At 37.8% G+C, this 26,823-nt stretch overlaps 1 protein-coding gene across 1 annotated transcript in view; it reads right to left on the bottom strand.

Moving 5' to 3' along the window:
- The window catches only part of DNER (delta/notch like EGF repeat containing), a 112,946-nt gene extending 91,043 nt beyond the window's left edge, over positions 1 to 21,903 (bottom strand). Inside the window, exon 1 of the mRNA XM_079315604.1 lies at positions 21,545 to 21,903. Within this exon, the coding sequence (XP_079171730.1) occupies positions 21,545 to 21,784 (240 nt within the window). The 5' untranslated portion in view covers positions 21,785 to 21,903. The remainder of the gene's footprint in view (positions 1 to 21,544) is intronic.
- Positions 21,904 to 26,823: the final 4,920 nt, after the last annotated feature.

The raw sequence follows: 26,823 nt of genomic DNA, 5'->3' as shown, positions 1-26,823 counted from the left end.
TGAAACATTCCACATTTTTAGACAGGGCAATGCTGATTAGACTAATTTCTTCAATTAAATTTTCACCAGCCCAATATTAGTACATTATTTATAAGCTGTTTGCTGGTTTACAAGGTTTATCCATTAAACCAAATAAGTCTTTTCAGTGACATTCGTTTGAATTGAGACCAGGACACCATTTAATATTCATCCCAAAAAAAGGCTGTGGTAAAGGATAGTAACAAAATTGACTTTAAAAATTGGTTTAGCAATTGTGGAACTACAAGCAGAAAGAGCAACATAAAAATCACTGAGTAAGAAGTGGGGTTACTTTCTTGTTGGAAGAAACAGCCTTACAGAATAAAAATGTTGGAGAAATATCACTTCATATGCACTTCTTTACACTCCGTCAAATACATATTTTCTATTAAACAAACCAAGTTCGATGGTAACTTTTTTGAATCCTTTATTAAAATCAGCATCCCTTCCATGAGTTTCTCTTAGAAATAAAGACTCAACACTAAACATTCTAAAAAACTAAAAAATTGCGCTAATCCATTTTTCTTATAAATTCTCCAATAGACCTAAAGTTGAATTCTCCCACCAGTACAACCCATGCATCATCCGTATGATAATGGTCAAAACAAAGAACAAAAAATTATTATACATTTTCTTATTTGCAACCTGATTATAAAATTATGTCTCCTTTCACTATATCATACAGTTTTGTCTATCTAGATGTTGCTATTTTATTCAAAGCAAATGTTCATTGTTTTCTTAAGAGTATGAAAAAAGTATGCCATTGAAATTCTCCCTATTTTGATATGAAACAATGCTCACATCTAAAACACAGTATTTTTCTCAGCAGAAAGGTTTTGTTCAACAATAAGTTCCCAAGCAGATTATGATGCAAAAGTAGGGTTTTTTTGTTTGGTTGGTTGGTTGTGGGGATTTTTCTGTTAAGTACAAAATAATTAAGGGTATCTATTTACATTTTACTGAACCAAGTACAGACTAGTCCTGACTCTCATACCTTTGGATCCAATTTCTCCATAATGCCAGGCTTCCCCATTTCTATTCAAATTACAAGCCACAACTAACAACTCATTATCTATTGAATATTATGTGTAGGATCATTTACTTTTTAATGAAACCAAACCAAAACAGCATATCAGAAAAAGTCCCCTAGCTTAAAAACATACCTTCATTAGGCCTCCTTTTTTAATTAAAAATATTATATTAATGTCAGGTCTAATGTAACTTAGGGTTAATGTAATTTAGGATTAGATCTAAAACCCTAAGTAAATACTTTGGTAAAAAGTTATTAAAAATATTCGTTACTACCTCATTAACTTCTGTGCTTGTCAAACATGTCTATTAGAGAATGTTAAAATTTAATCTTATGTCTACCTATTAAAAAGCAGAAAGCAAAGAGAGAAATGAAAGAACAACACATTATTACTAAAAGCCTGAAGCAATCAAGGCAGTGATAGTGATAGCAAATTTTACCACCTCAAGAACATTGAGGCATGTTATACAAAGAATCAGATACTTTTGGGGACAGAAAGAGATGAGTAAAATAATATACTTCTAGAGTTATTAGAAATATTATTTCTCTAATACTAAGCAAAGAATGCTTCTTAATATATTTTACTTTCTATATAACATGGAACAAGATTGAGAAGTATTATTAAAGGGGATAAGCAAATCCATAAATAAACTGAGACTAATGGATGATTGCCACCAAACACCATCTTTGATATGGAAGGAAAAAAATCTCAAAAATCGTTCAAATTAGGAGAAATTAGAAGTGACATTATACTATGCTAGCCCACTGGCACAAAAGAGACATCAAAATAAAAGAACACATTTCAGAATTAGAAAAACCCTGACACAAGGTTGCAAAGTCAGAAAATTTGCCATCCTGTAATTTAGGAAAAAAGAAATCCTGTTTGTTGTTTTTAACATAATCCTGTAACATAAAAGATGTAAATTCTTTAGATTTAATCTCTTATATATAAATCTTTCTCATATGAAATGCAATGGAATAGGAATGCATATTGCATTCCTGTATTCAGAATATACTGCATATGCTGCTGGTGATATCAGTAATTATTTTTTTACCTTACAATACTCTAATTTCAAGCACACAAGTCATTAAGCACCGCAGCTTTCAGGCCCAAAACTTTTGCTTACAACTGTCACAAAACTTCAAAAGATTTTACATTTTTAGAAGTGTCTAGGAATATATGCCTGGTTTTCTACATCAAAGAACCAGTTCACTGACATCCCTGCATCTGGACAAGACTAAGCATTCATGAAAGAAGTGCAAGCTAGAAAGCTTATTTTCCTGATAATGGACACTATAATCTGAAATGGTTGATGGTTTTGAAGAGAAACTATCACTATTACCTGAAATTGTGCAATCCAGCAAAAAATCTACCCTTAGTGGCAGCACAGAACTCAGATAATGTGACAAGGAAGCTGGTCAGCATTCCAGCCCAAAGCAGAAAGTTTGTATTTCAAAGTAAGCCTGAATATAAAGTCATAAATATTTTTACTCATTTTGAACACAGATGCAGACATGAGCAAGCTATGTTGCAGAAATTAATCAATTATTTGAGTTCCAGCTGACAATGTAATTTCTTAAACTAAAATTTCTTCCTCATCTAACCTGAGTGCTACCATCCATTGCAGTAACACAGTAAGCAAAGCAAGCCCTTTCTCTAAATGAACTTCCATCCTCCTTTCTCCTTTTTCATTTCCCCTCCCTTTCTTTACTGCAAATAGAAGATTGAAATATCTCTGCACAAAGTCAAGCATATACCAAAAATATCTGTTGTTAAAATCAGCAGATTGAAAATTAAGTGGTTAAACATTTTAAATCCCAATATTTAACCCATTTGTAACAGGAAAATAATATCTTACTTCTTTCCCTGCATACAATATCAGAATGACCTACTGTTAACATTTTTACAATTAAAGACACTTGGCAAATACACTTGTTTCCTCCTAGCTCATAAACAAGTTAGAAAACCTCTGTATTTCCTAATTTTATAAGCCTTTCTCAGTTTAATTTTAACATAAGAGGTGACAATAAATTAGCTTTACTGACTGTGCACATGTCAAACAGATATAAAACACAAGCAATGAGGTGAGGATTCTGCAGGAGTAAGAAACAAAGGATGAAGATGGCATTGCAGTGAGAATTTTTGGTACAGATAGAAGCATTTCCCAGATTGAAGGCTTTTGTTAATCACTGAATTGTGCCCCTGAGCACGGTGTTTTCATCTCCAGGCTCCCCTGGGACAGCAGCTGAGCATCAGCAGCAGGCCAAGCTCAGGGACAACCCTGGTGTCACCAAGGGCCAAGCTCAGGGACAACCCTGGTGTCACCAAGCACTGCCCAGCCCTGCCTGGGCTGGAGGGCAGCTCGGCTGGGAGCTCAGCTGGCACCTGCCCTCTGCCCTGGGCATCACATCCCTGTTGGAGCAGTACAGGGCCACAGCTGGGAACAGCTGCACTTCAGAGACCTCAGGCAGGACAGGTGCTCCTGCTGTACCGTGGAGCAGCAAAGACCAATCCTGGCTAAACCTGGAATAAAGCTGTGGCTACAAAAAGCCACGGCAGCTGGCCAATACTGGTGTTTGGCAACATGAGTATCTTAGGCACAAGGAGACAGTCCCTGTGCCTTCTGCAAAACCCTCTGCAGAAAGAATTGTTCCACACTATTACACTCTCTATTATTAGATATTGCTATTTTAAGTTCTTCTTCAGGTCTTACAACAAAATTGTATAAACAGACTTCACACTGATAGCATTTAATTGCTTTGCATGTGCATTGCTTAATGCATGAATGATTTGAGCAATTAAGAGCCAGAGGTACTGCTTAGTTTCTATCCTTTTGGAACCCAGGAAAATCTAGTGAAATAAAGCAATGATTCTCAACTGGAGGCATGCAGTCTGAAACCATCCAATATGTCTTGTGAAAAGGAAAGCATAGTAAAACATGCCTATGATACTAGGGTTCAACAGGTATCACTTTTATACTTTTGGACTGTCAATATGACATTAATGCTTTTTCAAGCATATTTTAAAACAGCAAAGTAACAACAATTACTTTGTGGATATCTATAGAACCAGAGCATTTACAAGCAATTCTTCCAAATGACAGATTACAACTGAGAAAGCTTATTTCATTCTTTAAATAATCAACTAAGCATTCAACCATTCAGTTAAGACAGCACCAATAATTTCCCCAGATAAAATTAGATAAGAATGTACAGTGTCCATTTACCTGTCTAGTGAAGAAGCATTTCTTTTGAGAAATCAAATTGGTTTTGTCACTTTTCATCATCACATGCATCTATTTCCAACAACCAAAAAATACTTTGACTTTCAGAATTACACATACACGCAAAATACAAATATAGATAAAACATAATGCTTTTTACAGAAGTGAGATAGTTCTGAATTTCTAAAAAACAGAGTTGAATTATAGTTCAAGATAAACAGAACAATGCTTATCATTCAGTACTTTTTACTGTATTACAACAGTATTATTATATAAATTATATATAATATGAAAAAAAATTTTAGAAGACAGATAAAATTAGTTACCCATATTCAGAATGAAGCAGGATCTGTTAATATTAATTCTAAGGAGACAAAGACCTTGATTTAGGACATATTTCAGCACAATCTCATAGACATTTAAAATTACTGAAATGTGAGGGTAATTTTACTAGATAAACACCTAAGACACTCTCAGGCACCACCCTCAGAACTGGTATCACTGAATGCTTTTACTGGTCTTACCAGCTGACCTGAACTGACAGGAAAGGGCAAACAGGTCCTGTTAAAGGACCTGACAGTGACTGGTGTATAAATCAAAACACATCCATTGTAAAACTCTTCAGTTTCTAAAACTCTTATTTTTAAAATGTGTTTTAACTTCTAGTTTTCATATGCTTTCCTAAAGAAGAGATGACATTTAGATGACCTTCTGATAATTGGAATATTTTTTTTATTACTACAGCTTTTACATCAAGTTCAAAACCTTTTGTTACAAATGCCAACCCATTATGCAAATTTCTTTGTCTAAATAGTTGCATCTTACATATACATATTCTGGTTCCTAAATTTCACATATTTTGTTTAAAAGTTAGGAGGTGTTTCTCACTGTTAATTAAAAAACAGATGTTAGGATAAACTTTGTGAATCTATATGATAGCTCCTTTTTTTTTTTTTAATTAACTGCCTGATTTCTTCCTTCAGTAACCCAGACTTGAAATTAAATTGGAGAGGAATGGAGAAACGAGCAAGATCTACCTTTTCCACAGACACTGTGTCTCTGATGTAGAAACCATGGAGGTGTTAGAGCCACCATGCACCAAACCTGGCTTCTTCAAGACAATGCATATTTATGTGTAAGGAGATTCTCCTGGAGAAGGCTCATTCCCTGCATCAGACCAAGTTACAGAAGTCTGTGTTGGCACAGGAGATAGAGTGGCAAGGAGAAAGCCATTATTATTACAAATAATAAATGGAATTTCTTACCCCCAAGAAATTCCATTTATTATTTGAAAATAAATAATAATTTATAAATATATTATTTGTAAAATAAAAATTTCTTTACTTCAGCCAAGTGCAGAAAAGGCAATTGGCTGACGATCAAATATTGACTTGCAATTTGTAGGCAAACAGCTGGGAGAAAGCTGGATGTGCATCAGCCTTTATAGAGAGCTGACCTGGCAGCCAGGGAAAATGAGCAGAAAAATATTTCTGCATCTGTAGGTTACTGTAATTAGTAAAGAGCATTCTGTGAAATTTCCTAAGACACAAAATCAGAACTGGCTCATTTTATTCATACAAAATAAGAGAATTTCATGTGGACAATTTGATGACTACATTCAGCTTTCATTTGTTAGCAGATTTTTTAGGGTGGAAAATAAGCAGACTACAGATGGGGAAAACATTGGAGCTGGCTCAGCAGGGTTAATTCTGGCATGATGCTGCATTACCAGTCAGCTGCAGTGCCTCAGCACCACACTCCAGGGACTGGGGTAATTGTGCATGGAGCTGGCAGGGAGTCAGGAGCTTTGTTAGCTCCTGATCAGCATTAACCATTCTAAATAAAGCTCAGCTCTACGCAGACAAATGTAGGTGACTCCACATGATCCTCATCAGTACCCTGGAGCTTTCTTCCATGTGGAGTATGCTATTTTCCCAATAACAGATAATGGAAAGTGACTACTAGCAGGAGAAAGATTTTGTCCAAAGCTGTTCTGCTCCAGTTTCAGCCCTCCTGTACAAAACTTCCCAAAAACATACAGGGAAAGCAGGAAGTTAGTAGAAGAAACCAGACCTTTGCATTGTCACAGATGCACAAAAACCTGCACTAAAGTGAAAAATAGAATTTGCATTTGATGTGCTTATTACTAGAGAGTGAAAACATTTCATCATAATGAGATGAGTTTTAACCATTACTGATAATTCTTTAAGGTTATAATCCACACAAAGGAACACTTTCAGGGATTCAGAACCATTCTATAGAAATTAAGACAAACAAAAAAAAAAACAATTTAGCAGAACAACATCCTGTGAGAAAGTAAACTGGTAAAAGTAAAAAAAAAAAAGGGGGAACAAAATGAAGGCCTAAAAACAAAGGGAGACAAAATTAAGACTTTGGCACAACTAAATATAGCATCAAAATCCACCAGATTGCTGGACAATTTACCAAAACACTTCTAGAATAAATCTAATAGGGACAATAAGGTAAGTAAATTCGTATCAGCAGGTAAAAGCCTACAGCTTCTATCAGCATTGAAGACCTCTATAAGCTCTAAAAGGTCACCATATTGTTAAATTGTACAAGAAAGTTTGCAATACTTGCAATGAAAAATACAGAGTCCATTTTGTGGTCTGAAGGTCTATATTTTTCTTATAAGATTAAGAGATTTCCAAAGTGAAGAGCGAGCATATCTTTTTCCATCATTATAGAGATACAGAAACTTTTGATGTTGGAGAAAATTGTGACAAAATTTCTAGGGGCAGATTATAATTCAAGACTTGCAATACCAAGTTTCCAAAACTTTAGATCAAAAAACATTAACAGATCAGGCAGGAGACAAGGAAGAACAAGCAGGGTGAGAACAGAATTTTTTTCCTTACATCTATTAATTATTTTCAGCCAGAACTATTTTATCTGAATTGACCAACAATGTGATCTTGCAGATATTGACCAGTATTGCAGCTTATTGATCTAATCCACCATCAACTGAGTGCAATGGAAACAGCCTTTAATTAGGAATTTAAATATGCCTGCAAAACAGATTCTTATTTCTTTATTTCTTCATTTATCTCATCTTGAATCACATAAAATCTTCTGTCTTTACATAGAATCCAACAAAGACCTCACCCTATAGCAATACACAAGAAAAACATTTAAAAAAAAAATTTTTAAAAAAAGCATAAAACTCAAGGGCACCTAGAACAAACTGTGCTTACTACATCTATACAGGACACCAAATGACTCAAGGTTTCAGAGTAAGGCCTCTGATTTGCACTGCTCTATTCAAGCCATTTCAGAGAACCTGGGGAAATGAGCTTCTTGAAGACTGTCAGCAGCACTACAGTCCACTGTGAAAAAATTAAACCACATTTGCCACTCCATTGGGTGTATGTGCATATATATCAATGATAGGAGTCCAATTCAACTGTTCAGCTTAAATGCATAATTGTAGATAATTATGTTAAGTGTTGCTAGAAAGAAGTTATTGTTACATAGCTTCAACAATAGATTATTCTAAATCTATTCAAAAAAATGAAATCTCAGATTTTACTTACACTATCAAGCTGCACTGACTTATCACAAGTGTTGAAAAATAAGAAACTTGCTACCTGGTCTAGTTAGTTGAAACAAAACAAGAAGATGAATTGTAGACTAGTAAGAGTTCTTTTGTCATCTGATTTTCCACAAAGTATTTTTAATTTTATAGTAAAATATTGAAAACAAATTTGTTCAGAATGATGCCTCTGTGCTTCATAGGATTTTCAAGTACAATTCCCATTCTCAGCCATTTTGGTGATAGGAGCCATCTACTTGCTCCAGGAACACCTTTCTAGAATAAACAGAAACAGCAAAATAATTACAAAATTGTAATTACAACTGGAAAACTCATTGAACGACTTAATCCCTCAGAAATCCAATCTTATAAATAAAACTGAAAATTATTGACAGCGAAGAATTATTAAGACTGACTCTTAACATATTTCAGAAAAGGTAATTTTAGGGAAACTTCTTTTCTAGCAGAATCTTCTCACTCGATCTGAAATAAGAACAAATGCAATCCATTCATATTTCCAAGTTGATATAGATGACTGTGCAATATTATCTCAGAAAAAATGCATGTGACCTCCACATTAGTTACTGGTCAAAGAGGAAATGAGATCTAAAAAAGCTAAAGATCTAAATACATTCACTTAACAGTCATAAGTGGAAGTCATAAGTGAAAGTCATGGTTAAAAACATGGTCAAAAACAGGGTAATCTACTAAATTTGTAGCAAGTTTTTGAGCAAATTTTACTCAATTTTTTAGAACTAAAAGGTGGGCAGTATTTCTAGCTGGTAAGTCACTGCTGAGGTTACTTCTGCTGAGCAAAATTATTTTACCTCTAAGTCTATAATTTGTCTAATAGGAGTAAATGAAAACTAACTGGAATCACTTTAGTTAATTCTCTAGCATTCACTATGGAAATCCAAATCAGATTTGCTGGAAAAAAAAAAAAAAAAAAAAAAAGTGGAAAGGAGAATAAATATGATTATATTTGGAAACTCATCAGCAATGAAAACTGACTATTTTTTCTCTAAATTATCTGCTTCTCATATATCCTGATTCATACCTTAATACCAAAAATTAAGTTATTAATATTTCTATTCATGTGAAATCCTATGGCAGATGTCTAACTATGTCTGCTTCTGTACTAAAGAACAATGCAGGCCTTAGAAGAAGCAAAATTCAAAAATCCATACAGATGGCTAAAAATAATGTGGGTTGCTATATCCACATGAACAATGGTATATAACATTATAATAGGACCTGAGAAATTCATAATCCTTTCATACTTGTGAGAGTGCTAAGGACACCTGGAACACTATTCAGCATCATTAATGCATTTATTCAGACCTGGAATATAAGCAGGTGCCAAAGGAAAGGCCAACAGTCAAACTTTCTGATATATTATGTGAATTCACCTAGCTGAGACACTGAAAATTCTAACCAGCTATCCTTTTAGTTTTACCTAAAGAACTGTCAGTACTGAAAGGAAAATCCCACAATGCCATTGAAATGCAAGTCAAGCAAGAGAATAAGCTATCAGACTTTTTCAGCATCTAAATCCTCTTTGTCTAAGAAGAAAATAAAATCTATTTTTGGCAGCCAACTTTATTTATGCAACTCACAGTTAAAAGACAACACCAGAAGCTACAGAAATTACATTCCTGCAACTGCAGTGAACAGATGCCTAACCATCAAACAAACTGGGAATCGAACAGATGTTATTCTGATAAAGGTAGAGGAAAACCAGAAAAACATACCTAGAAAATATTTCAAATAGATTGCATTCCAATGGCCATTTGAAGTATATATTTATTCATCTATCTAGTATTCTCAAAAGTATTCTAAACCTTGTGAAGGTCAAAGACAAGCTTTGTGGTTCAGGAGCAGCAGTGCTGTGGATGTGGATGTCTGACCAGGGCGCCAGCCCAGTTCTCCCTTTCCAAACCAGCCAACACAGCAATGCAAACTTCCCTTGCTCAGATCATATTTTGTACATGAAATCAAAGCTTCTGTAAGGGTCCAGCTCCAGAGCACAGACACAAGTGCTTTGTGATTAAGCCTAAATGTATTGATTTCCTCATTCTATGATGAATATCTATGGAAAATATATCAGCTTATCTGGTACACAGGCTAAAAAGTCATTCATAAAGTTTAACTTTTGTCTTTTTTTTTTTTTTTGCCAATGCTGCCTGCATTTCATGTCTTAACTAAAGAAATGCTAACACACAACATTGTATTCCATACTCATCTTCATCCCACTTACTTCATGAGGTTTAAAGTAACTATGAATGACTTATTATTCTACTCATCCATAACTGCAGTAAAATGACTGCAAATTAGTTTCTGCACTAAAACATCCCTACGTACACTTTGGTTTCCTCTGGGTTTGACATGCTTGTCTTGAAGAAGAAAGCAAATTCTTCTAAAATGAGGGATACGAGTTTCATCAGATCAGCCTGATCAGCAATCAACCTAACACCTTTACAATCCCTTTGAAAAACAGAAAACCTCATCTCTGTTATTTTAAAAAGACTGAGAAAAATAAAGTGTGCAGATGAACAACCGGTACTCAACAGTTTTACAGTTATCTCCAAAATTAGATTAGGTAATGACAAAGTTAACATCTAAATCAATACACCATTAAATACTCAGGAACTCTTCTCTCCAGATACCACAAGTGATAGAAACTTCTAGCTGAACATGGGGGTTATCAGAAAATGACAATTCGTTGATTAAAATGAGTTTTGTGCTGGCACCTCTGATCCAAGGAGGCCAAATCACAGCTGTGTTTCTGACAGACACTTTGCCTCCCTCCTGCAGCACTAATGCTCTGCTCCAACATCAGGGAATGCTGCCCCTTAAGCCCTCAAAGTCAGAGAAGAGAATTTCAAAGCCATAAGACTGCCAAGGGTAACTTGGAATTCTCAAGACTTCACAGAACTGCCCTGCTCAGTGCCAAGAAGGCTGCAGGAGCCTCTGCCAGCCAGCAGCTCCCAGAACTCAATAGCTGCTGGCAGATAAGGCCCCACCTCCAAGCAGGGTGAGCTTCCACACCACAGGCAAGGAGCTAAGAAAATAGGAGAATACAGAATAGAGCTGGATGCAAATGTATCTTGGTAAAGAAAAATGTCCTTAGAACTAGAAATCTGAAGTTGGAAGATGCTGCAGTACTCATTACAAAGTGAAAAGCACATGCATCATGCAAAAATAACTAAGATGCTACACTTGCTGTTCGTTTGCTGTGTGTCACATTCTAAGGGTTTCTTAGCACAGCTGTCATTCCAGAGTATCATTCATTTGATCAGTATGATTTACATTACATCTCATACAAGCCTAAAATATGGTTTAATCACTCACAAATATGTTACATTAACAGAAAAGACTCTATGCTCCTAAATGAAAACCAGCAAAGTTTGGGCCATACCCTGATTTGCTACACACTGCTACCATCAGGACTTGATAATCAGAGAGAAAACTGTAACTGATAGATCTATCCTGCTGTTCTTATGCAGGCCTTTGTGAAAAGGCAGAACCACTGTAACTATTGATCCATCCTTTCTCACACACCTGCAGAAGAGAAAATGATGGAATTTGATGATTGCAGGGGAAGATGTTTAACTGGGGAGAAAGGAGTTTTGGAATCAAGTGGCACAGCTGACTTGTTCCTGCATTCTTTCACCTTAGAGGATTTCTTTGGTACATCCCAAGAAACCAAAGCTCAAATGGTTTACTGAAATAACAAACTGATATAACAATTTCTAAACTTATATTTTATGTTTTCATAGACATAGAAATGACTGTGAGTTTACACCACCTTTAAGTGATATCAGTCAAGTCCCAAGTAGCCTTCTAAAAATGTTCCACATTTTTAGAATCCTCTGTACAAGTCAGGTCCCCACAAACCCTCAGAAAGATTATCAACAATTTCTATAGCATCAACTCAGTAACTTTCCATTACTTTTAAAAGGCAATAGTTAGACAAATTTTAACATTAGAATCTATTACAGTTATATAAATTAAGTCAATTTGTCCTTCCGTCAATTAAACATGTTAATTTCCCAGGGGACTCAACACCATTTTCTTCAGTTGTCACATATGCCATCATCACACAGTACACTGTAGCCTTAAAAAGAATTAATCAAGTATCTGATCTTACAGACCCTGCCTACACTAAACCTCATGCAACCCAACTCCCTGCAATTCAAAGACATTCTCAAATGAAGAAGTTTCTCAGATCCCCCTATTTAAGAGCACAACTTTGGTGTTCCATAGTCACAATAAATGCCAGAAAACTCTCTTGCAACCGGATGGCAGAATTAGAAATCTCAACACAAAAGCCATTTAGCTCATAATCTATTATTAGACTTTTACGCAGCCTCCTTCCTCTGTTTAATGTTCAGTTTGTCTGAAAATGGTTAAATTTGCCTGAAAATTAGACAACAGTGGAAGTACAAGTATATAGTCAATAACAAGTTATTAATAGACTGCTAGGTGTGTATGAAATCTAAAAAATTTGTTTTGGTTAGCCATTACAAAAATTCATTCATTAATTTGATTTTGATAATGGTATTTAACAATTCGCTTAATTTCTTCAGCAGAAGAAATCACCTTTAAATGACCTTTAAAGCAAAGATAAAAATAAAATTTGCATAATTTCTTTTGCTGAATTAAGTGCAGAAATCATTAAGGCTGAATAAGAAACCTAAGAATTGTCATGTGGTTCTTTGTGATAGTTACTGTCCTTATGGACAAACAGAGCTAATACATATTTCAAAGGGAGATCACAGCAATTAATCAAGCCCAGAAAATTATGAAATTTGTCCATTTATTTTCTTTAGCCACATGATTTCATTAATAGCTGATGCCCAGAAGAATTCAGCTGTCTCACTGATGTTGGTTTTTTTTAAAGGATTGTCCTTGTCACAAGATTACCTTCAGACTCTTCCTGTTAGTCTCTGTACAAAAGTGAACAAGTAGTCCATCCCACATTATTCAAATCTTTCCACATCTACTAATCTTTCTCAGGGTACTATCTATTTCTGCATTCTCTGTCTTGTAAATAAAGTTACCTCAATGTGATTTCAGGGAACCAAGTACTATTTGTTCATAGAAGGGAACAACATTATAGAACAGTTTCTGTTCTCTTGTGACATTATCTGCACATCTTTATATGGCATGTTGAACACACAGGCTCAGTGAAGATTATATCACATACACCCACCAAAACTTATGGATATTCCTTCCAAAGAATCAGTTTACTTATTTATTTATTCAGAATAGGCATGGTTGAAGTTTGACTGAAGTTATTCCTCCTCTTGTACACTTGTCATCAACAAGCTTCAGCTTTATTAGATCCAGCACAAAGGAGCAGATAAGGGCTACCTAGGCTGAAAGAGAGGCTTGTTGGAAAGGAAAGGAACCATATCTTGTTACTTTCTATACAGCTATTGTTCCTACAGCTACCCCAAAGTGTTCTCAAACTGACAATACAGTTGCTGTTGGAACTAATACATGAAGTACAACAAAGTTCTCAAAATCATTAACATTCAGCGACCTTATCTCAGTAAAACAACCCTACTTTCACTGTCAATTTAAATTCTGTTCTTACCTTATTCAAGAGCACCTTGTTCACAAACACCTTTTGCTACTGAAGTCTTTGAAAAACTGGTCATTGATATATTGCCCTGTTTCCAGTGGGAAAGAACATTATGAAACTAAATTAATCTGTAAACTGCTAGACTGAATATTTGCCAGATATAAAAATAGCCCAAGTGGTTGATTTTTTTTCTTTAATAAGAAGACTTTTGTCATTAGAATTTAAATATATCCTGATAGGATCACTGATGTGTAATTCAAAATCTGGCATTTCAATACTATGCTTCCTTATAAAGTGCTTCTCACTCAGCTTTCTTAGAGCCTTTATACGTATTCACAAATTAACCTTTCAAACACCCTGGATTAACTGAATTTATAGAGGAGAAATGTAAGTAAGAAGGTTCTATGAGTTTTCACCCAGTGTGACTCAGCAAGGCAGTGAGGATTGCAAGCACCAAATCCTGATATTCCCATTCCTAGTCATTACGTATCAATTCCAGACCTTTCTATAGAATTTACAGCTACTTTTTCAGGATTTACCTCAGAATATAATACTAAAAATATATAATTATTTTCACAGCCTGTATTATTGTAAAGCAAACCAAGGTCAAGTTGAAAAATAATATAGGGCAGTGATATGTATTGCTGAACTCAAAGAGGCTCCATATGCAGCATACAACCTGAGAGCACCTTTGTAAGAGATTACACTCAGCCAATGGAAAAATTAAAGAATTTTCTGATCAAACAAACAATACTTCCTCAATGTTTATTTTGATGTACCCTTTCTCTTGTTATGAAATTGTTGGAGAATTACAATTGAATCAGAGTTTAAGATCGTTTTTCTAATAATACAATTAAAATGTATGTTTTGTGAATTCATATTGACAAGTGAAAATTTTCACTCTAGAGAACATTTATTTTGGGGTTTACTTTTTCCAGTAACATATAAATTGGAAAAACTCTACAGAAACAAAAAGCTGAATACTTTGTTTTCATAAAAAAACAACTCAAGACTTTCAGTAAACAGTGCTCTACAGCATCAAATGCACATAATAAACAGCTTTTACCTTCAGATTTTGACTTTAATGCCACTAAGAAATTTAAATTCAATTAGCACTACTTTTGCTAAAAAAAACGTGCTTTCAACTGATGTGGGTGCACTGGAAATTTGGATCCCTTCACGTGGGGATCATCATACCACTGGGGAGAGCTGAGCTCAGCTTACCACATCAACTGAAAGTATACATTAAAAAAATTAATATTATTGAAGCCTTCCCTCTAGTGCAGTTGTCAAGAGAACAGGTAATCTCTTGCATAAAAAGCATACATAAAAACTGGATTTAGCATTGGACAAAACCCTTTTTTAGATTAACCAAAAAAACAACAGAAATACCATTAACTGATTTCTTCAGTTCAGAAAGAGCATTTAAAAAGAAAAATATTCACTATATGCACACAGAGGGAAGAGTGGAATAACTCATTTTTTAAAGGAAAAAAATACAACAGGGGAATGCAATTAAATAAAAAGACAGAAAATAGAAACTAGCAAATTTTTTTTTTCTACACCATTAAGATCTGGGATTAACTGGAATACAAATGTAACACAAAATATCAAAGAGTTTTATATTTAACAAGAGAAGAGTAAGTTCTGAGAGCACCAAAAGCAACTGCAAAACTAAAAACCAATCAACCTATGTTTGTGGTCAAGTGGATACTGTTCTCAGCAGACCCATATTTGCCTATTAAAACAGAATTTTAATTTTAATTAATCATTTTCTAGGATTTCTAGATTCATGACCCTGTGATCAAGTGAGGTCCTGCTAAATGCCACTTCTGAAATTACTGGTCTCAAATAAGTATTTCTCAGAAGGGCAATATGCACAAGACTCTGGAGCCCTCAAAAGGAGGGGAGCAATCCTACCTCCTGTAACACTGAATCAAGGCATACAACTCCACTTCTATTGGGAACTTGCTCCACTGGAGATGAGTTCCAGAGCCACACAATATACACATAACAACATCAAGTTACCTTATTTCAAAGGAAAGTGAAACAATGACGGTTTTTAAGCAGACAGGATTGATTCTCTTAGATCAAAGACCATAAACTGCAATAAAATCCAACATATGAAAAGATGAAGCATCTTAGCGTAGCATATCTTCTACTAATATTCAGTTACTTTACACTTGATCCAGCTTTTTGTAATCTTTAGTCATAACAAATTATTGTATTGAAAGCAAACACATAAAACTTTAATTTACATGATGAAATTTTTCAGAACAAAATAGTTTGCACTATATATAATGACCTGACTAGCCTTTAAAAAGGACTATTTTTAACACATTTAAAGAGAGCATTTTGAGGTGCTGGAAAAGATGATACAAAGATTCCAAAGGTCAATGTGTAAATGATACCTAAATAACAACCTCTTATATGACTGAGACAGTTTGGGTTATTACATTACTCCAGTTTTATTCTACAGATATTTACAATAAATTTGTTTAGATCCCATGGCAAAAATCACTGCACAATTCTTTCTGACTGCTTAGGAAACTATTGAGTAGTCTCTTTACTCACATATTTTCACATCAAGGCAAGATGCTAATTTGAAAAGCTTAAATTTCTGACTTGAAATACATTTCTACTACCCTTAGAGAAACCAGATGTTATAACAGGTAAAATAAATTGGGTGGAGAACCTTGTTTTTACATTCATTTATTCTGTGCTATTTGAAACCACACCTTGCCACATTGCAGAACTTCACCAGCTCCAGCAACCCTGGAGATCAGAGTTCACAGTGGACGTGAACAACACTGCACTTGCAGACCACAAGAACTCACAGGAAACAAATTGCACTCTTAAGTTCCATGTGACACAAAATTGTTAATTGAAAAAAACCTCAACAATGACTGTGAAATGTGAATATAGTCATTTGTGACTAGAGGAGATGTAAACTAAATGTCCTGAAACTCATTTCTCAGATCTAACAGTAACATTGCCATCTTAGGAGTCTTGCTATCATGGCAGGAGGTTTGTCAGCGTCCAGGTAGTCTCAACTTGATGTAAAACAGACATATACAACAACAGGGAAATAATTCAGATGTCCAGCAAAGGGGAGGGAGGAGCAAGACAAGAGTGATAGGCAAATGCAAAATCTTACGGGGGAAAAAACCACAGGGTTGTGCATATACAGAATGGTTTAGACTGGAAGGAGCCTGAGGGAGTTGTCTGCTCTAAGCCATGCTCAGGGCAAGCTGCTTGGGGTTTTGGCCACTCAAGCCCAAATTCTCCAAGGACAAAGGTCCTACAACTGTTCTAGATGTCTGTTCCAGCGTTTGGCCACCATCATTACAAGGAATTTTTTCTTTAGATTTAAGTGGAATTTTCCCTACTATAAATGTGTGTCCCCTCTCCTCCTTTCACTGATCACATATGGGAAAAATCTTGCTCCTGTTCTCTATGACCATCCATTAGGTGGCTGAGAAGGGAACTTGGATCCCCCTTTGTTGCCTCCGAGAAAAACAAACTGAGCTCTCACAGACTCTTCTCATGCATAGTATATTCATCAATGCAAATATTTAAATTCTGCATCTTAAAGTACTGCAAGAGTGAGAAGAGCTAGTCACCAGGAAACAACATGGTATCTCAAAACTCAGGCTAAAGGACATCCAAATGAAAGAAGAAAATTCAAGGGCATCTGCTAGCTGGACATGTAACTGTTATTAAAAGCAAAGGAGAAAACACATCACAAAACATTTGAATCACAATAACCACATAATCTAAGTATATACTCTTCATTAATGAGTACAGAACAGAAAAATAGCATTTTAAATATATTAGAGAATTCATTACGAATTTCAGGATTAGAGACCTTTCAGAAGGGATGTCAGTGCTTAATGGAAAACAGGATCATGTGAGGAATTAATCAGGATACTGACACCAAGGTGATTTAGCAGTTAGATTAAAAGATGTCCTTTTACACAGCACTGCCCTGTGCAACCTGAAATAACCTGGCCAATGAAATTCATACTGCTCACGCTGAAGTATTAGACTGAGCCAAGAAACAACAATCCTTCTTCCTGCAGCAGTTTGTTAAACCTGAATTTCTGCACTCAGCACTAAACACATTACTAGAAATATATTGAGATTAAAAAAATACTAAGAAAAAAGAAGTAAAAACCCAACTCAAGATAAAAATACAAAAGCAGGGGTCAAAGGACAAAAAATCCTGAAATCACTGCACTGAAGTCTACAAATATTCAAATACTGTGATCAAAGACAAGAGTAAATTCATCTGGCATTCAAAGGTACATAACAAAAGGGAGGGAATGAAGAAGAAAAATCAGGCAGAAATTCAGGAGGGGAAATAAAAAATAACTTCAAAAATTATAAAAACAATTATAAGAACAAAATTTAAAATACAATCTATTGCCTAGTTTTTATTATATCGGTTCCTTCCTTGATTTTTTTTAAACTCAGGCTGCATCCTTCTAGAATTCCATTTTCAATAAAATGTCCACAATTGAATCTAAAAACTGTTTTCTGTTCCAGGTGTGGAAATACAACCAGTAGAGATCTCTTTGCTATTAAAAGAATAACTTGAACACTAATTCAAAAATGCACAGTGCATCGCGTTCAGAAGAGGAACATTCAGTCATCACTAATCAGACTGGATAGAAGAGAACTGCTACAAAGCCAGAGTGCTGCTTCAGTAGGCTTGGACACTACTTGTTTTCTAGTTTTGATTACTGACAATCTATAAAATAACTAGAAATATATTAAAAAGCACCAAAATAAAAGAATTCGAGAAAATTATCAACCAAAAGAGAGAGGGAAAAAAATAAATTTAAAAAAATAACAAGACAAGCAACTGAAACAAAGCACGTAGGACAGTGAAAATACATTAATAATTTAATATTTCTTCATGTGATAGCCTTTTAAGAAATTAGCACTAGCATGGGATCAAATAAACATCATGCCATTCAATACAATTAGCTAAGTTCCAATTCTGTATTTCTAAGCAAATTTCCAAGTTGATCATGAAGGTTTTTCATTTCCTAACTACTTACTTTGTACCTTACGTCTCTAGAATTATTTAATGAGGCACTAACACAAATTAATTTTTATATATAAGTTTCCTGATCAAGAAAAACTATTTTATTGGACTCTACAATCCTATTCTACAAAAAATTTCCTTGGGAAATTTGTACAATTTCCTTGGGAGTACATTTTTTCCTTGGGAGTGATTTTTTTTGCTCAGACCAAAGTTTGAGATACTTCAACACAGTAATTCTATGTCTGACTTACAGACTAGAAGTATTGTAAAGAGAAGTAAAAATATCCAGAACCATGAAAATAAATGGAGGTAAATTAGAGCAATGTCCCACAAAGAAGAAGCAGACAATCTATGACCAAAAAAAACCTGAAGTTTGCAAACCAAAGTATCTTCAAACCATAAATAATGTGAGATATATACAAATGCATAATTCATGGGGATGGATGTACTAGAAGGACCTGCAATTTCTGTTGTTAAATAAATAATGAGTTACTAAAGCAATTATAACATGAAATCATGTAATTGGCTTGCCCCAGTAAAAACATGGTGATAGGAAAGTTCTGGACTTCTAGAAGTATCTCATGTGTACGTGATGTCAGCTTTATTCTTTTCCCACACCAGCACCAGCATCCACAGATGCATCAAAATCAGTTATGGTAAAATCTTCAGGGGTAAAACTGATGTGCAATCTCCAAGTTTGACTCTCAGCAATCTTTCTGCATTATCAACTTCACCATGCCCAGCTGACTCATAGGCACATTGAGAACATTTTGTCTTCATTCTAAAATCTCAACACATCTGAGCAGAATCATTGAAATGTAGCCTTCACTACAAGAAGCAATATGAGAGTAATTCTATCTTTTTAGGGAATAGGGAGTCCCCAAAGAACTCCAGCTCCACCATAAATTCCAAAAATCCAAACTTACTTTCCAAAATCTGAGTATTTAAAGACAGTAACTCCTATTCTTTCTTCCCTTCCTGTCATTTCCCACTATGAGTCCAACTGTTCAGTAATAACTGAAGCATTACGACAAAAGCCCATATCTAGATACATCCCAGTAATACCCTGATTCAGCCAATAGTTTTCTCATAACCTGTAATGGTACATGAAAAAAATCCTTACAGTTGTTTTTAAATCATTATGGTAATTCACTGCCACTGGATTAGAAAACATGACCTTTCGTTGCAGAAGTTTAAGCCATTAGGCATCTGTTAAGCTCTGAGATATCTGAATGACAAGTAATGCATTTGTACAATGTTTATTTATTCCCTATTTTGATAAAGTGAGCAAAACCTCAAAGATGGGTGTACTGTGCTTATACCACACCTCTGAAAATCCCTGCCTGGTCTCCAGTTAAAGTTTCATTTCAAAACCATATTAACTTTCCAGAACTACATGGTATCCACACTTCAACTGCCAATGTGATACTAGAAGTGACACTCATTTCTTTATCAGAATTCCTTGCAGGGGTCATTACTCACTATTTTATAAAAAGAAACAAAATGTATAACACCATAAGGCTCCTGTTATTAGTTAATAGAATGCATAACTGCTACAAAAACAGTGACTATGTCTTTTATTATGAAAACAATTAAACCGAGATCCCCAGGCACAACACTTCATAGGAGGTGTGATGGCAGCAAGTGTTACATTTTACTAGGTCTTCAAAGGGGTCATTAATCTTTCAGTCATTAAAATCTAATAGCAACATGCAGAAGCAAACACACAGTGCTCTCTTTGTCTCTTTGTAGAGATAGAAACATAGTAAACTCCTAAGACAAGATCTAAAATAGCCAAAGAAAAATCTATTTAATCCACTTTCATCTCTCCGATTTTACAGAATCTCATTAGTGTAAATATTTTCACTTTCATTGTTACATTGAACCAGCTGAGGCATTCCAAGGCAAGCAGAGAACACTGTGAATAGCACTCCCACTTTACAATGACTCTTACACTCGACTACACATTAAGTCTTCAGTAAACGTATTATCCCTTTCATCTATTCAGCAGTAGAGTTCAGATACTACACGACAAAAGAATGAGAAATTAAAGACTAAAAAGCTGACTAAAAATTACTTGAAGTCGTTTACTTCTGTGTGAAACGCACTTACAAGCGAGAGCACTGACAAAGCAATGGTCGTCAATCCACAGAGCCTTTTGTACACCGCTGTGACAGAAAGTACCCCGGCATATGCACATGCAGGAAACAAACCTCTGTGTATCTGCACCTGCTTTTCCTTATCTGGAGATAGACAAAACTGAGTGTTTGTGAATTTCTTAACAACAAAGACCCTTAGTGCTAGAGAAGAGAGATGGGAAAAAAATACTATTTCACGTTACAATAATGTAATTCAAATACGTTATTACATTAGGTCCCAATATGACCAAGCACAATAGAAAGATGTTTGTTACTGTTTCTCTGTATTTTAGATCATAATCCCTACTCTGAGCTTTCCGATCTTTCAGAATTTAAAATCAATTCAAAAGGCACCCGTAACGTGGGAGCGAGCACTTCTAGCCTATGAAAATGACCACTGGAGACGCGATTTAAGGATTAGCATTCAATGCAATGGAGCATCCGCTTCCAAGGGCCATCCTTGTCACCTTCCAGTAAGTCAGTGTTAAATAACCTGCGGGTCTGGGCGGCGGGAGGTGCTGAAGTACTGACATTAACCCAGGAGGCACCGGCTGAGCTCAGCCCCATCCTCCCTCGCCCCGGCCGAGCCCGGGGTCGCGGCTCGCAGCCCGCAGGGCCGGCAGCCCCTCGGGAAGCGCCGGGGCCACCGCAGCCCCGGGTGCCCGCGGCGAAGGGGAGCGGAGCCGGGGGGGAGCGGCCGCACGGGGCGGGGGAGACGCGACAGCGCCCGACAGGGACCGGGACCGGCCGGGGCGGCGCAGGGCAGCGGGAAGGGCGGCAAGCGGAGCGGGGCAGGGCGGGCAGAGCCGCCCGCGGACGGGGCAGGGGCCAGGCGGGAGGAGAACATTCGCTCTGTCCCCGCAGACGGGGGACACCCAAGGGCAGGGACAGGCACAAGGACGCGCGGCGGGCGGGCGGCGCTGAGGCGCGTCCCTTACCTGGCAGGAGTCGCCGGTGACCCCCGGGGGGCAGGTGCAGCTGTAGCCGGCCGGCGGCTGGGGCAGGATCAGCTGCAGGCGGCGGGGCGGCGGCAGCGGCGAGCAGGTGCCGTTGTTGCGGCAGGGCTGGCTGAGGCAGGGGTCCCGGCCGGGGGGCGCGGCGCTGGCCGGCGCGGGAAGGCAGGCGCGGCGCTGGGCCAGGGCGAGCAGCAGCAGTAGGAGCGGGGCGGCTCGGGGCATGGCGGCGGGGCGTGCGGATGCGGGCGCCGCTCCGCTGCTGGCGCCGGCGGGGAGGGAAGGAAGGAGGGATGGAGGGATGGAGGCAGCGGCCGCCCTGCTGCTCCCGGCCCGCGTTCCCCGGGCAACGGGCGGGCGGGGCCGGGCCGGGGCGGAGCCGCTGCCGCCTCGCCGCGCGACCGCCAGGGGGCGCCGCCCGCCCGCAGCGCGCGGGCCCGGCGGGACGGGCTGAGGGCCGGGACGGGCTGAGGGCCGGGGAGCGGCCGGGCCCGACAGCGGGGCCGGGACCGGGGCCGCACCGACCCGCCGGGCCCGGCTGAGCCCGGGCCGTGCACCAGCCCCATCTCCCCGGGCAGGGCGGCGCCGGGCTGTGCCGAGCTGCCGGGGCACGGGGACCGGCGCGGCGCCCCGGCTCGCTGGCGCACAACGGGAGCGGCGCGTTGCTGAAGCGGCCGGTGCAGCGGACCCCGGCGGGACCGAGCGCTGCCCTGGCTTAGGCACAGCCTGGAAGGGACACTCCGTGAGATCAGCTCACCGTTTGCTGCTTATTTACTGTTTCACAAGTGTAATTCGCTGATAGTTAAAGTTCTGTTGAGACCGAAGCAGGGTCAGATGAAAAGCATAAACATTAATCCTATAATTTCTCATAGTGCAAAGAACCTGTGTGTTTTCTCAAGTGAGGTTATCTACGCCTGATTTTTAAAAATCGATTTATATTTTGCCAGTCTTCTGGGAATTATTTTACTGCCTCTTACTAGAACTAAGGTACAAGATCTGTAAATCAGCTAACAGAGAGAAAGATACCCCTGTTCTTTGGCCTTCTATTCATTTGCTTCTGCAAAAGTGAAGTATTTGAATTTCTCATAACTAAATACTTCTCACATCCCTATCGTAGGGTACAGGAGGATTCCTGGCTACACTTTTCGTAAACTTTCGCACTTCACGTATGGCCGAAAGCTCTCCCACGAAGAGAAATAACTGGTGGTGCTAATTGAACTGAAAATTAGGCAGGCTCTCAAGCAGCTTTACCACGATATTCTGTCCCTGCATCCTGTCTCTGCTCCTCAAAATCCCCCAGCCCCATTCCCCAGGATGTCTCTGCTCCTCCATCCTCAGCCCCGTTCCCCAGGATGTCTCTGCTCCTCCATCCTCAGCCCCGTTCCCCGGGATGTCTCTGCTCCTCCATCCTCAGCCCCGTTCCCCAGGATGTCTCTGCTCCTCCATCCTCAGCCCCGTTCCCCGGGATGTCTCTGCTCCTCCATCCTCAGCCCCGTTCCCCAGCCTGTCTCTGCTCCTCCATCCCTCAGCCCCGTTCCCCGGGATGTCTCTGCTCCTCCATCCTCAGCCCCGTTCCCCAGGATGTCTCTGCTCCTCCATCCTCAGCCCCGTTCCCCGGGATGTCTCTGCTCCTCCATCCTCAGCCCCGTTCCCCAGGATGTCTCTGCTCCTCCATCCTCAGCCCCGTTCCCCGGGATGTTTCTGCTCCTCCATCCCCTCGCAGTGTTTTCGGTGCCGCTCCGGCTCCCTCTGCTGCCTCCGCGCCGGCCGCGGCCCGGACGCTGCAGTGACCGCTTCGCTTGAACCGACTCCATTTACATTTGACAGGATTTGTTCTTGATAAGTCCACAGAGGCTGCTACTTGTCTCCCTGTTATCTTCCAAGTGTTCCGAAATAACTTGTGTATATCCCAGGTTGCTCTGGGATTTGCTGTTAAAGCAGCTGGGCTGTAATTCTCTCTGTCCTTCTCACTGAGGTTTGTCCTTTTGCAGTCTCATAGGACTTCACCCATCCACACAGGCTTTCGAAGACATTTGTTAATAACAAGCTTTGGTCAGTTCTCTAAAAATTTTATAGAACAAATCATCAAAAACAGACAATCTGAAAAAATGCTCTCCCCTCGAATCTGACCCATCTTTCTTTCTGCTCAAGCTCTGCTCCTGGCTCATGCTAATTGTGTTGTGCTGACTGATCTTCCTAACAAAGAGTACAGCTGAACAGTCACTTACATAGTGACCCTATTTTCCAGTTGTTCCTGTAACCCCAAAGGGTTTGGTAATTCTGGTCTGTATCTGAAGATTTTAGGGGTAAGACATTTTAGATAAGCATTGGAAAATATGGTTTCAGGATTGACAGCTACATTAGACAATGAATTCTGTTGGTGGAGTAGCCTGGTATTTGCAGAAAAGAACAATTTGAAAAATAAGATGGTCAACCAATGCAGCCAATCAAGCAGGACTTAACACAGTGCTCTGAATCAGGTTGTACATACCTTAATCATAATTTCCTTAGCTCTTTACAGAATATAAAAGCAATGTTTGCGTTATTTTCATATGAAAATATTTAACCTTACAACAGAAAATATTTTGCTTACCTAATTAGCTAGTGATTTTTTGAAATACTATCTCTTTTTATGCATATTAATGTTCCAATGTGCATAGTTTAAATAATTTTATAGTTAGGTTTCTATAAACAAATTATTGATCTTAGTATCCAAAAAGGATTCAAGCTGCCTACTTCATTTACACTTGCTAGGATTTGAATTGTATTACCAGTCTAATAGCTTATTAGTGTGGCTTAGATAAGCTACATTACAGCTTAACTATTTATTTTGATGGAGAAGTACTCATCCTCTAGTGGCTTGAAGGAGATTTTGCAGAGATTTTATTTGTTTTGATTAAATATTTAGTAAAAAACAAACCCTCTCTTATTTGCTAAAACAAAACCACATGCTTTAAAAGTCTCCTATTACAACAATGATCTCTTTGCTAAATATTGATAAATTCTTTTAAAACTACTAACTATTGCTTACATTTTTATTTACTAGCATAGAAGTTATTTTGGCTAAGAAAGTTACAGTGTTGAGCCTTTTCTGAAGAGTGTCTGGACTGTGATTCTTTTGTTGCTTTTTTTGGGTCAAGCTGAAATTGATGAACTGCCATTTTCCTCATGCCTCCCTCAGCTTGTGCCTGCTTCACAGCATCTCAGGAGTTTGAGTTCCAAATTACACAAGGACTGGGATATTAACATCACTTGGGAAATTTCAGAAGGGCCCCACTCATGCAACTGAAGTCAAATTTCAAAAAAATGCCCATTGTCCTCCCTATCTCATTCTTAATAGCAGGCAAAATTAAAGTTACATCTCCTTGAAAATCATTGCTGTAATCACGGAAATTATTGCTGTATAATGTTGTGTTCCATAGGCTTTAAATGCATTTATTTAAAATGTTTGCTGCATGTTTTAAACTTTTTTTTTCCAACCACATTGAGTTTACTGGAATAGAAACTATTAATTAACTTTGAATGACCCACACTTCAATTTGTCAAAGCATTGAAGTATGCACTTAAATGCAGAAGTAACCCACAGAATTCAATAAGAATACTCACCTTGGAAGGAATATGCTCAGGTGTTTCACATTGAAACTTATTTTGTCTCCCCTTCCTGGGTTTGTGAGGGTAGTTTTTAACCATAGGTAGTTTAAGGCTCTCAATAGAGACAGAATTTTTTAAAGTACATAATTTACTGCTGTAGATGGGTGAGGGGGAAATACTGCTTTATTTCTGTGTGTACCTGGATAATTGCTATTTTTCTTCTCCCCTGGCACAGGCTGGCACCTTGCTCCCTTACAATGGGTAGGGATTTATCTGCTTTTCTACCCAGCATTTGTATTTACATTTATTTTAATTTGCTCCCCTTTATTAAGCTGTTTGAAGCTTGCATGTTTTTCCTTTTTGTTTGCTAACTTTGCAGTAAGAAATAGTGATAAGCCTGCTGATTTGTGTGCCACTCTGAGTGTTGTTATTTAATGTCTGCTGGGGAGAGGAGCTGCAGTACAAGTAGGGAGGTGTTGATACAACAAATACTTATTGTGGGAATCATAAATTCTTGGAAGTCATAAATTGAACTTTAAGTCAAAATCCATAGAGCAGAACTTAAGCTCTTCTATCAGGGAGCACAAAGCCACCATGCTGTGAAAATTCATGACGTGTGTTTATCAGTTGAGGAGTGGCAGCATTTCCCACACCTTCACCTGTTTGCTTGGTAAATAGCAACTTTTATCAGCCTGTGTGGGTTTTATATATTTTTAGAGCAATGAGATAAAATACACACAGTATAAATACTTCACAAACTCTCAGGTACCCAAGAAAGATCTTTCTGTAAAGATTAACAAAGATTTTCTCAATGGCTATCTCACCCTTCACTAGAAAGCTGTGCACATCCTTTGAACATAGATAGACACTCATCAACCAAGATGTGTTTGTTATACTCTTAGTTTTTCATCATCATTTTGTGTGACACCACAGTAAATATTACTGTACTTCATAAAACGAGAAGTTTACCATTGAAAAAAACTGTTCTGGACCTATCTCTAAGCAAACTGCATTGGGTAGAATTCTGCATATTTATATCAGGTTCAAATTAACTTCTTCCAATAGTCTCTCACAAAACAGATGTTTCAACTAACACAGGTACAGCTTAAGGTCTTTAAATCCTACAATGTAGATACAACAAAGCAATTAAGAATGGCTTTGCCATTTCCAATCTTCTGCTCTATTCTTAAGCTGTGACTTAGACTTTCAAATAATGATGTAACTACAATTTCAGTAGAGATAAAGAAAATAATTCATAAGATATCATTCATACAGACAGTAGCTTCTAGCTAAAGAAACAGAGCAAGTGCAAAGCACAGGATCAGAATTAATTAATGTCAGAATCACCTTAAATCTTCATCCTAGAATTTATAGAGATGTTTCAGTAATTCAAGTTATTCAAGTAATTCAATTGTGCTTAATATGGCAGCAATCAGAAGAAGTATTTGAGCATAAGAACCTCAAGGAAGCAAGATATCTGAAGAAGAGCTATATTTATATCCAGCAATTAAATGACTTTTTATTTCTATGAATTTCAAGGAGTGTATGGCAGAGGATGTGGTATCAGTGTTCTGATTGACTGGAAACCTTACACATTATAAGCCATACAAACAAAATAGAAAAATAAAATGCCAATAGATGCCTGACCCTACCTCTTTGCTCCCTCCTCAAAA

Source organism: Erithacus rubecula, assembly GCF_903797595.1.
Source record: "Erithacus rubecula genome assembly, chromosome: 11".
NCBI classification, from domain to species: Eukaryota; Metazoa; Chordata; class Aves; order Passeriformes; family Muscicapidae; genus Erithacus; species Erithacus rubecula.
The sequence above is the reverse complement of the archived record's forward strand: the minus strand, read 5'-3'. Positions and strand labels throughout refer to the sequence as shown.